Source organism: Hylobates moloch, unplaced genomic scaffold (genome assembly GCF_009828535.3).
Source record: "Hylobates moloch isolate HMO894 unplaced genomic scaffold, HMol_V3 SCAFFOLD_3, whole genome shotgun sequence".
NCBI classification, from domain to species: Eukaryota; Metazoa; Chordata; class Mammalia; order Primates; family Hylobatidae; genus Hylobates; species Hylobates moloch.
Genome location: NW_026652278.1, coordinates 31697730 through 31710951, shown reverse-complemented (window position 1 = coordinate 31710951; position 13222 = coordinate 31697730). Strand labels below are relative to the sequence as shown.

The 13222-nt window shown below is 40.0% G+C and overlaps 2 protein-coding genes across 5 annotated transcripts in view; both read right to left on the bottom strand.

Moving 5' to 3' along the window:
* The window catches only part of ARMH3 (armadillo like helical domain containing 3), a 197961-nt gene that overhangs the window by 81783 nt on the left and 102956 nt on the right, over positions 1-13222 (bottom strand). The window lies entirely within an intron of this gene.
* On the bottom strand, positions 8251-9081 carry LOC116484596 (protein N-lysine methyltransferase METTL21A-like). The gene has a single exon (XM_032179450.3). The coding sequence runs from the start codon at positions 8950-8952 to the stop codon at positions 8401-8403; it is 552 nt and encodes a 183-aa protein (XP_032035341.2). The 5' UTR covers positions 8953-9081; the 3' UTR covers positions 8251-8400.

Below are 13222 nucleotides of genomic sequence, written 5' to 3'. Positions count from 1 at the left end.
GTGGCGCGATCTCGGCTCACTGCAAGCTCCGCCTCCCGGGTTCATGCCATTCTCCTGCCTCAGCCTCCCAAGTAGCTGGGACTACAGGCGCCCGCCACCACGCCTGGCTTTTTTTTTTTTTTTAGTAGAGACGGGGTTTCGCCGTGTTAGCCAGGACGGTCTCTATCTCCTGACCTCGTGATCCGCCCACTTCAGCCTCCCAAAGTTTGGGATTATAGGCGTGAGCCACCACGCCCAGCCTGCTTACATTTTTTTTTATAATAAGCAAGTAGCATTAAAATAAAATAAAATATGGCCAGGAACAGTGGCTCATGCCTGTAATCCCAACACTTTGGAAGGCCAAGGTGGGCGGATCACCTGAAGTCAGAAGTTCAAGACCATCATGGCCAACATGGTGAAACCCCATCTCTACTAAAAATACAAAAATTAGTTGGGTGTGGTGGCACGCACATGTAGTCCCAGCTACTTGGGAGGCTGAGGCGGGAGGATTGCTTGAACCTTGGAGGCGGAGGTTGCACTGAGCCGAGATCATGCCACTGCACTCTGGCCTGGCAATAGAGCAAGACTCCATCTCAAGAAACAAAACAAAACAAAATAATAATAATAAAATAAAAAGCAGCACCACACAAACCAAAACAAAATACCGCTATCAACTGAACAAGTATAGGACGGGAGAGAACTAGCTTGAAGGCAGGTCACTTTAAGCAGATTTGAAGGTTTTAGTGGGACTCAAGTTTGCTATGAACCAACAGTGTGATTCAGCTGCTGAATAACATAATGCAATTGGAGGCTGCAAATAAAATATGTCCATATCATGCGTATAAATAGTCTCCTTGTAATCTGAGCTACATATCTAGATCCAGTTCTAGATGTCATTCAATGCAGGAAACATTCACTGAATGCTTATTTGGTATAAGGCAGACCCTAACACCATATTTTAGGAGATAAATTAAGAAGTAAGAATATGTCCAAAGGACAATCACAGTATGTCAGAGATTTTGAAACCATAGCATATGAAGAATAGCTGAGAGAGAAAGAATGTTCAGCAGTAGTACACATGTTACTCCTTTGAAGAAGTTAACATTTAGAAGACAGGGTAAATTTTCTAGTGTTGTAACTAAAGGTAGAAATGGAATCAACAGGTTCAGGTTATAAAGAGAAAGACTGCAACATATGAGATACTCATCATTTAAAAGAATGAATGGGCTGGGGGCCGTGGCTCAGCCTGTAATCCCAGCACTTTGGAAGGTCAAGGCGGGCAGATCTCCTGAGGACAGGAGTTTGAGACCAGCCTGGCCAACATGGTGAAACCCCGTCTCTACTAAAAATGCAAAAAATTAGCTGGGCATGGTGGCAGGTGCCTGTAATCCCAGCTACCCAGGGAGGCTGAGGCAGGGGAATTGCCTGAACTCAGGAGGTGGAGGTTGCAGTGAGCCAAGATCGTGCTACTGCATTCCGGCCTGGGTAACAGAGCAAGACTCCTTCTCAAAAAAAAAAAAAAAAAAAAAAAAATGAATGAATGGTCTGGAACCTAAAGTATTAAGCACTATTTCTCTAAGTATTCAAACAGAAGCTGAATATATCTCCAACAAACGAGATTTATGCTTTGAGAAGGAGACTGACATAGATGGCCTCTTAGGTTCTTTCGGTGTTTAAGGTTCTGTGATCCAGGGACTACTAACCTGCAGGGGCAAGGCCCAATAGAAAAGATGAGCTCTGGTACCTTAGCCATTCTGATATAAACCTGATAATTTATTTTTTATTATTTTATTTTATTTTTTGGAGACAAGGCTCACTCTGCCGCCCAGGCTGGAGTACAGTGGTGTGATCATAACTCACTGCAGCCTCGAACTTCTGGGCCCAAGTGATCCTCCTGCCTCAGCCTCCAGAATAGCTAAGACTACAGGCATGTGCCACCATGCCCAGCTAATTTTTTTTTTATTTTTTGTATGTTGTCCAGGCTAAACTCTTGGCCTCAAGTGATCCTCTTGCCTCAGCCTCCCAAAGCGCTGGGATTACAAGTGTGAACCACCATGTGCAGCCAAACATGAGGATTTAGTGATTGAATATCTGAGTTATATGGCCAGAGCTCTACTCTAACTTTTGGGAAAGATATGTGGAGAGGGAAAAATAAGGGATAAGAAAAACTGCACATGGTTTTAAAATAATTTATTTTTTTAAGTACCCTAGATATAGAATGGAAAAGATAAAGGAATTAGGGACCTAAACTATGCCTATTTATACACTTTGCAGCTAGATCTTATAAAAGTTATAATTAGTAGCCAGTATTTTATAATTCAATGGCTACATTTCCCAGGAAGAGTTCCTTTGGGGAAAAAAATTAACCTTTTCTTAAGTGAAAACAATTTTTTTTTTCCTACCTTGGAATTAATAATAATTAGGGAATAGAACAACCCTAAAGGATCAGGGATAGTTACGCCAGCCAAAGCAGTCCATCTCCAGAGAGCCAGAGCCTCGGGAGAGCTGGCCGGGAAAGAACAAACGCCCAGGAATGATAGGGTTTGGATTGATATATAGACTCTAGCCCCTTCTCATCCCTATGACCCCATTATAGAATGAGTCCACTGGAAATACCTTTCTTCTACACTGCCTCTCATTCACTCTCCTCCTCTCAATCTCTCTCTTCCCATAATGTTGATGCTTACCTAAAGAAATTGGAAATAGCATATGGTAGGTCCTGCTAATTAAAAGCTTAGCAGAATAAAGGACATATGTCAGATGGCTCATTTCAGACACTCATAAAAAGTTAAAGCTAAGACTAAAAATTAAAGTTAATTTATCATACTACAAAATTATAGGTAGGAGATCCAATCAATTACTAATGGCACAAGTGCAAACCCAAGGCCTTTGCTGTTTAAATACATATTTACAGAAATAATAAAGTGAGACTGTGGACCTAAAGAGAAAGGAGAGAATGTGCTCTCCTGCCATCGGGGGGCCATTTACTTACCTACCTGGGACCAAGAGCTATAATATTCTGGAGCAAACTGCCAATCATCCATTTCTTTTCCAATGTTCTTGGCAATTTCATCTGTAACTGTCTGCTCAGAACACAGCCCTTTAAATTTACCTCAAGGTCCATACTCTGAGTTACTGCTAGACATCAGGAAGCAGCTACTCCATTATCACTGTCTTAGTCACATAGGCAGTCCTTCCCAGCCACCTCCAAAAGGCTCAAGTAAGTATTTGGCATAATTCATTAAGAAAGAGGATGAACACTAAGTTTCGGCCTATAATCCCAGCACTTTGGGAGGCTGAGGCAGGAGGACTGCTTGAGCCCAGGAGTTCAAGACCAACCTGGCCGGGCAACATAGTGAGATCCTGTCACTACAAAAAAAAAAAGAAAAAGAAGAGCTGGATGCAGTGGCTCACGCCTGTAATCCCAGCACTTTGGAAGGCCAGGGCAGGTGGGTCACTTGAGGTCAGGAGTTCAAGCCTGGCCAACATAGTGAAACGCCATCTCTACCAACAATACAAAAAACTAGCCGGGTGTGGTGGTGCATCCCTGTAACCTCAGCTACTTGGGAGGCTGAGGCACGAGAATCACTTGAGCCTGGGAGGCAGAGGTCGCCGTGAGCCAAGATCGTGTCACCGCACTCCAGCCTGGGCAACAGAGCGAGACTGTCTCAAAAATAAAATAAAATAAGAAAGAGAAAATGTCAGTGTAGTTAACCAACAAAAAGGAATGTTTAATCATTTGCCAAAACAATATTTAAAGTAAGGTCACCAGATACATACAAGATCTTTCCCAACTAACTCACAAATATGATCAAAGGTTCTTATAAGGTTCCTCAGGTTGGCTGTTCACGTTCTTATAAAATCTGAGACTTTACACAGGGTGAGGACCCATATCTACAAGGCTTCAAATGATACTCTCAGAGAATGCACCTGGAACCACTAAAGAGATCTTTTTCATAGTCCGGTAGCTTGATTCAGGACAGAGGGCTGAGCTCAAGATTGACTCCTTTTCTCCTGGGAGCAATATTCTAGAAATAGTTCCTCATTTGAGCCAATAAAAACAGGCCACCATCAGCAGGCCCTACCTTAGTGGGAGAAAATGAGATACAAAAGACAGGGCACAAGCCAGGCACAGCGGCACATGCTTATGGTCCCAGCTACTTGGAAGGCTAAGGCGGGAGGATCACTTGAGCCCCAGAGTTTGAGGCTGCAATGAGCTATGATTATGTCACTGCACTCCAGCCTGGGCAACAGAGAGAGGACTTGTCTCTAAAAGTAAAACAAACAAACAAAAAATACAATACAATAAAATATTTTGCTGTTGTTGTTGTTTGTTTTTGTTTTTGTTTGAGATAGAGTTTTGCTCTTGTTGCCCAGGCTGGAGTGCAATGGTGCGATCTCGGCTCACTGCAACCTCCATCTCCCGGGTTCAAGCCATTCTCCTGCCTCAGCCTCCCGAGTAGCTGGGATTACAAGCACCCACCACCATGCTTGGCTAATTTTCATATTTTTAGTAGAGACGGGGTTTCATCATGTTGGCCAGGCTGGTCTCAAACTCCTGACCTCAGGTGATCCACCAGCCTCAGCCTTCCAAAGTGCTGGGATTACAGGCATGAGCCACCACACCTGGCCAATAAAATAAATTTTTAAAAAGATAGAGCACAGTACAAGAATGTCTTCTACAAATCATAAAGGAACTAGACTCTAGTTCTAAAGACTCCAGACATAAAGGAATACACCTAACAACTCCTTCTTTGACTACATTATCAAAGTACTGTGTCCTTTCAAAATTATATACCCCCAAAACAATTCTTCCCCTATTATTCCTGTTACTTTTGTACTTGTACTTTGTTATAAAGCTCAATATGCAGACCTTAAGAGCCAATGAGCACTGACTGCTCACATTTTGAGTACAGGAAAAGAAATAGCTGTGGGCTATTAGCTCACCAAGGAATAGAGCAGGATCTAAAATGCTGTGTTTGACACCTACATGTGAGAAAATCTCCCACAAAGGAAATGTATGTATCTAAAATCTAAATACAGACTTTTTCCCCACTATCATCTAGTCCTTGCTCCAGAAATGATAAAGTGGACAAAATTAGAGTCCTGTTTCTAGTGAGTCCTCACTTTCTCAGGAAAGAGTGTCCTCTGCAAATAAAGTTTATTGAAGTGGGTGTTGTATGTGTATGTTATTTAGAGTTGCATAGGAGTAACATTTCTATATTTCACTGGAATTAATTTAGTATAAATCTGAAGCTAATTCTGATAAATTAAGATATGTATGGTAAGCCCTAGAGCAAGCACTAGAAAAATAACTCAAAAAATAGTGAAAAAAAAATTAAAGCAATAAAAATGCTTTTTAGAAAATATTCACTTAATGCAAAAGAAAGCAGTAAAGAAGGATCAGAGGAACAAAAAATGAGATAGCAATACCTCTTTGGTCTGCAGATATTGCATATGGACATAAAACATAGGCTGAATATCCCTTATCCAAAATGCTTGGGACCAGAAGAGTTTTAGGTTTCAGATTTTTTTTTTTTTAATTTTGGATATTTGCATTATACTTACCAGTTGAGCATCCCTAATCCAGAAATCCGAAACACAAATTGTTCCAATGAGCATTTCCCTTAAGCATCATGTTGGTGCTCAAAAAGTTTCCGATTTTAAAGCATTTCAGATTTCAGATTTTCAGATTTGAGATGCTCATCCTGTACTAGCAAACTGAATCCTGCAAAATATAAAAATTATACACCGTGACCAAGTAGGATTTATCCCAGGAATGCAAGGTTTAACATCTGAAAATCAATTAACGTAGTACGTTTTATAAATAGAATAAGAAATAGAAACCACACAATTGTCTCAATAGAAGCAGAAAAAGCATTTGACAAAATCCAACACCCTTTGATGATAAAAACACCCAATGAACTAAGAACAGAAAGGACTTTCTTCAACCTGATAAAGAGTACCTACAAAAAAAGTTCACAGCTAAATGTTTTAATAAATTAAAATACAAGAAAGAAAACTTATTAGTTTGGTGCAAAATAATTGCAGTTTTGCCATTACTTTTGCACCAACCTATAAAACCACCTATAATCCTGCCACCCAGAGATAAGAACATGTTGGTTAATAGCTTCTCAGGTATATGTGCATTCATTTTGGAGACATTCTTTTACCACAATGATATAGCCAAGGTTGCATGGTCAGACATCTCCTCAAAGGACTGAAAGTGATAGAAAACACAAACTCTTCCCACCCAAACTATTTTCCCATCAATGATGCAAAGGCTCAGGCTGACAGCCTAAGTTCCAGTATTGCCCCTGATGTCAGCTTGTAAATAAATATCATTTTGTATCTCTGGTCCCTACTAAGCCCACATGAGTACGGAAAAAGGACTGAACAAAGTTGGGTATGGAAGGGGCTGATAAGATTCCCAGACTTGCACAATCAGGACAACAAATTTTTAAAGATAATAATAATAAACATGTATATAGCACTGAATATGTGCCAGGCACTATTCTACATGCTTTATATATATTGTCATTTAATAATCTCAATAATGACATAGGACCATTATTATCCTCACTTTATAGCTGAGAAAACTCAAGGCAAGAATGGTTAAATAACTTGTTCAAAGTAATGGTACAGCAAGGACTCAAACTCAGACAACCTGACTCTAGAGTCCCTACTCTTTTTTTTTTTTTCAACTTTTAATCCATCTTTATTAAAGTGAAACTGCTAATTCAATATATGCAGAAAACAACATACTGGATATTTTCACCTCTGGGATAAAGGTTCAAAAGGAAGAGAACGTCCTGTTTTTAAGATTTTATAAAAGAAATCTATCTCTAGTACCAAATACCATATTGAGATTATAATATTCTTGCAGTCTAAATTTAAGCTATTGTGTAAACTTTTGCATTGTAAAAAGAAAAGTTCATGTGTGTGTGTGAGACATCAAAGTGTATCATAGATAATCCTAAAATAATATAACAATCATTTAACCCAAAGTCAATGACCTTTAAATGGAATATATCTTTTTCATTATTTGGTTATGAAATATACAGAAGGTACTGGGGAAGCAACAATGGAAGAGGCAGAAGCATTCTTGGCCCTCAAGAAGCTTACACTCTGTGGGGCAATACTAACATTGAATGAGCAATTACAAGTACAATACAAAAGGAGCTTATATGTGGGAAGCTAACCTCTCAGGCAGGGACGCAATTTAAAACTTTTAATGTCATCCTATGCATTGTTAAGGAAGCAGGGAAAGCCTGGGAAAGAACTGCATTAAGACATTTGAGCAAGGGTAAAACAGAAGGGGAAAACCTCAGCTCTTGACTTGAAATAGACAACCTATTCAAGGTTTTAGGTGTCTTTTTTTTTTTTTTTTTTTTTTTTGAGATGGAGTCTCGCTCTTGTCCCCCAGGCTGGAGTACAATGGTGCAATCTCAGCTCACTGCAACCTCTGCCTCCCAGGTTCAAGAGATTGTCCTGCCTCAGCCTCTTGGGATTATAGGTGCCTGACACCACACCCGGCTAATTTTTGTATTTTTAGTAGAGACGGGGTTTCACTATGTTGGCCAGGCTGGTCTTGAACTCCTGACCTCAGGTGATCCGCCCGCCTCGGCCTCCCAAAGTGGTGGGATTACAGGCATGAGCCACCGCACCCGGCCAGATTTCAGGTGCTTTTAAAAAGTAACTGAAATTTTATTTTTGCTTAATTCCTTTATTTATATATACCTGAAATTAAGGCAAAAAGCATGATATGAGACCCAAAAAAACTCATATCCTACTCACCCAACTAAAAGTGTTTAGGATCTAAACAGGGCAAAAGATTTCAATAGCACTAACAGCTCAAGGAATGTATAGGTTAAACCTTTTGTTTTACATCCAGAAAATTAGAAAACTCGGCTAAACATTGTATATATCAGAAGGTTTTAAAAATAATTTGTAAGATTTAATCTTACCAAAGAAAGCTTACTCATTTAAAGACATCTTTATACCAGCACTTCATATCATCAGTGGAAACTGTTTATTAAAAGGGAGTAGTATGGGATACAGAAATAGCATAAATCAAAATCTCACACTTAATCCTTTAATGTTAATTGGATTTCAGACTGAGTAAAGTCTGGCTAAAAATCACAGCAATGGGACAAAGCACTGCTCTGTTTTAAAACTGCACATGTGCTTTCTCCCCTGAGAACCCTTGGTTTAGACTTTTTGTACAGTAAGACATTTCATTAAATATGGTTAGATTTGCAGTCTAAAACGTTAAGTGACACACTCAGTGACAACATTCTTATAAATTATAGCCAATTATTAAGTCCTCCATCTGGTTTCTCTTCTGTGCTTCGTAAATATGTACATCTTTTTCAGGATCATAGTGAACCTTTCTCACAGTAAATTGCCTCTCCAGCACTGCTAAGAAGTGTCATCCCGTTCATAGCGAATTCGGCATGCTAAAAGAATCACACAGTGATTGCTACAGAGATGTTCCAGTGTTTGAAGAAGATCTGTGAATGTTTCTTCTAAATATATGATATCAGCTCCAAGTATCAGGTCAAATTCTCCAGGAGAAAAACTCCCCAAATTTTGTCCCCAGGTCAGCTCCTTAACAACCGTTTTGGGTTGGATTTGAGGAGGTAAGTTGGCTTGAACGTTTGATTTAAGAAATTCTAATGCTACTTTTCGATCCGTGATAGTCACATGAGCACCCAGCAGGGCAGCCACTATGCCCACCAGCCCCGTGCCAGCACCCAGCTCCACGGCAGAGCTGTCCCTGAGCTCCACAGCTCCCATCTCCAGATACGTGGAAAGAACGATGGCCACATCCCAAACCACCGCTGCGACTCCCAAGTGTCTCCAGTCCTGCCGGATCTGGATCGTGTGGTTTGCAAAGGAAAAGGTTGCAAGAGGCTTGTGGAATTTCTGCAACCCAAATTCCGTGGTCTCCTCATAGGGCACGAGGGCCATTCCGCCTGCACCCCACCCTCTGCTCAGATGGCTCGGGAGGCGGTCCCGCGTGGGGCTTGAGCTCCGCTTTCCCCACCCCACGAATCCCTACTCTTAACCACTACATTATGCTATCTCTTAAACAGCAGAGGAATGAGCAAACCTAAAAAAACAAAAAGGAATGGAAATACGTAGGAAAAAACGGGAGAGGCTCCATTTCTATCTCTTACCACAGTTAAGTTCCAAATTCAGCCTAACTCAAGCTAAGAAATCTGAGCTGTGGTTATCTCAGAAAAGCAGTGGGGGCCGGGTGTGATGGCACACGCCTGTAATCCCAACACTTTGGGAGGCCGAGGCTCATATCTGAGGGTCAGTAGTTCAAGACCAGCCTGGCCAACATGGTGAAACCCTGTCTCTACTAAAAATACAAAAAAATTAGGCGGGTGTGGTGGCGGGCACCAATAATCCTGGCTACTCGAGAGACTGAGGCAGGAGAATCGCTTAAACCCAAGAGGTAGAGGTTGCAGTGAGCTGAGACTGCACCATTGCACTCCAGCCTGGGCAACAAGAACAAAACTGTCAAAAAAAAAAAAAAAAAAGCAGCGGGCATTAGGGAAACTGGATATCCATGTGCCCAAAAATGAAGTTGGATGCTTACTTTATATCATATATAAAAATTCACTCAAAATGGATCAAAGGAAGCTGGGTGTAGTGGTATATACCCGTAGTCCTCGCTACTAGGGAGGCTGAGGCAGGAGGATCAATTGAGCCCAGGAGTTCAAGATTAGCCTGGGCAATGTAGCAAGACCCTACCTCAAAAAACAAAAAAGGATCAAGGACCTAAATGTAAGGGCTAAAACAACATAAAACTCTTAGAAGAAAACATGGGAGAAAACCTGATGACATTGGATTTGGCAATGATTTCTTGGATGTGATAACAAAAACATAAGCAACAAGCGAAAAAATAGCTAAGTTAAATTTCATCAAAATTAAAAACTTGTGCATCAAAGGACACCATCAATGAAATGAAAGGCAATCCATGGAATGGGAGAAAATATCTGCACATCATATATCTGATAATGAATTAATATCTAGAATATATAAAGAACTCCTAAAACTCAACAACAAAACACCAAAAAACTCCATTAAAAAACGAGCAGAAGACTTCAATAGACATTTCTCCAAAGAAGATATACAAATGGCCAATAAGCATATAAAAAGATGCTCAACATCACTAGTTATTAAAAAAATGAAATTAAAACCACTATGCGATACCACTTCACACCCGCTGGGATGACTAGTAACCAAAAAACGGAAAACAGGAGAGAGGTGGAGCAAACAACAAAAACAGAAACAGAAAACAAGTGTTGGGAAGAATGTGAAGAAACTGGAAAGTAACATGGTGCAGCCACTTTGAGTGGCAGTTACTCAAAATGTTATACAGAGAATTACCATATGATTCAGCAATAACACTTCTGGGTACATACCCAAAAGAAATGAAAGCAGAGTCTCAAAGAGATTTACATACACTCATGTTCACACTAGCATTAGTCACAATAGCTAGAAGGTGGAAGCAACCCAAGTGTCCGCTGACACGAACATAGAGAAACAAAATGTGGTATATTCATACAATGCAATATTATTCATCTTTAAAAAGGAAATTCTGCTACATGCTACAACATGGACGAACCTTGAGAATATTATATTAGGCAAAATAATCCAGTCACAAAGGACAAATATTTTGTAATTCCTCTTATATAAAGTTCCTAAAATAGTCAAATTCATAGAAACAGAAAACAGAATGATAATAGCCAGAGGCTGGGAGAAAGAGGGAATAGGGAGTTTGTATTTAATGGGTACAGAGTTTCAGTTGAAGAAAAAGAAGTGGCCCTGGAGATGGATGTTGGTGATGGTTGTGCAACAATGTGAATGTACTTACCACTAAACTGTACACTTAAAAATGGTTAAAATGAGCCGGGTACGGTGGCTCACGCCTGTAATCCCAGCATTTTGGGAGACTGAGGCAGGCAGATTACGAGGTCAGGAGATCGAGACTATCCTGGCTAACACGGTGAAACCCCATCTCTACTAAAAATACAAAAAATTAGCCTGGCGTGGTGGCGGGCACCTGTAGTCCCAGCTATTCAGAAGGCTGAGGCAGGAGAATGGCGTGAACCCGGGCGGCGGAGCTTGCAGTGAGCTGAGATTGCACCACTGCACTCCAGCCTGGGTGACAAAGCAAGACTATCTCAATTAAAAAAAAAAAAAAAAAGTTAAAATGGTAAATTTTATGTTATGTGTATTTTTATCACAACTAAAAAAAAAATAGGGCAAATGTAGAAAAAGATTCTAAGAAAATTTCAGGATAAGTTTAGGAGGGGGTTTAGTGCTAAAGTCACACTCATCTAAAACACAGCAGCCCCCAGCTAAAAATCTTAATATTTAATTATGAATGTCTGAATCTCCTAAACTAAGACTTCTTTACTGTACTGCAGTTCACCAAGTCCAGCTATGACCTATTGAAAAACTTCATTTTGCAGCATAAACCAAACTAAGGTAAAACAGATGATTAACCACATGGGATTCAGTGTTTGGTTTTTCAATTCTAGCTGTAGTCTTCAGAGATTAGGGAACAGCGACCATTACAATGATATGTAATGCTCCCAGTCATTGGGTAAACAATATTATACCAGCTTCATTTTGGTGCTTCATTTTAATCTGCATAATGCTTTTCATTTTCTCTAATGGGAGATCAGCAGGGTCTGATTAACAGAAAAAAAAAGGTCATGATTGATAAATTCTAACTCAGTGGAGATAATCTGAGCCTACCTGCCACCTCAGAGCAGACAACTGCAAAACAGAAGGTTATGTTCATGTACTCCCTGCTATTCAAGAGTCAACAGCCCAATGGCTCTGCTTCTATCATTAATCAATTTAGTCCACATTTACTTTTCACGAGACTAAGTTGCATCCTTCAGTTGAAGTGCCTGGGCATGAAACTGCTTATCTCTCATTGGTATCCATTTTGTTAAGTGAACTACAGCAATGCAGCAAAGATTTTAGCCCAAACAGGTGAGTGGGCAAAGGAAGTTGGGGAGATTTTGGCTGGATGAGACCTCACATCCCTTCCTAACCCTAACTTTGCTATCGACAGTGATTACTGCTTGAAGGCTTATTTCCTGTGACATTCACAATTCTGTACACAGCCTATTCCAAAAGATGTTATACTCAATAACCCCATTATCTCAGAGGCTGCTGAAAGCTATTCTTGTTCCTTAGCCTCCCCGGCAGTGTACACTTAACCGTGTGTGTGTGTCTACGCTTGCGCACATGTGCGCACCCATGTATGAGGGGAAGAGTGTTTTTTAGGGTGAAAGAAAACAGCTACATAAGCAAGTAAGAAGGGTGGGTGAGGGGACCACTTTGGCACTGGAACAAAAAGACCACGAAGTAAACAGGAAGACAAGAAGAAAACTCACTAGGTGAAGCATCAAGAGATTTAAAAGAAATACACTAAATTCTCATTCCAAACCCCAGGCTTGTCACTAATCATAACAATATCTGAAAAGTCATTCTTAAGAAATACTGAATGTCAGCTTAAGGCATTCCAAATAAAGAAAAAAGTTAATACATTAACCATAGTTAAAACTTATCCACTTAAGAAAATTACAGATCAGGAGAATCACCTACTTGCAGTGTGATTCGGTCACTATTTCTTTCTGTGAGCAATCAGAGAACAGGATTTTGAATTTGGTCCTAATAAAATGCTCATTAAGTGAAAAGCATTAAAATTTTAATTTGAAGAGATTCATTAAGGGCCTCAAATTACTTACCCTGAAAGTTGTTTGGTTAGATGAAGGTCAGATTTTAGTTACTATCTTTCTCTCTTTTGACTAATAAGGTTAATAGCAGACATCTTCCTAAAGTACAAGACCTCACTGGGATTGCCTGCCAAGTGTTGGCAGGAAATATTTAGCACGTAAGTCTTCAGACAAAAGTTCCCAAATTTCAGGATAAGTTTAGGATGGGTTTTAGATACTAAAGTCGCACTCCTCTAAAACACAGCAGCCCCCAACTAAAAATCTTACTATTTAATTACAATGTCTGAATTTCCTAAACCAAGACTCCTTTACTGTGCTGCAGTTCACCAAGCAGCCCTGCACCGGCCCCTCAAAGTACTCCTTTGTGAACCATTAGATCTGTGGAAGCAGCTGAAGCAACAATTACACCAACAAGCAGAATCTCAAAGGTGGAGCAATATATATATATATATATATATATATATATATAT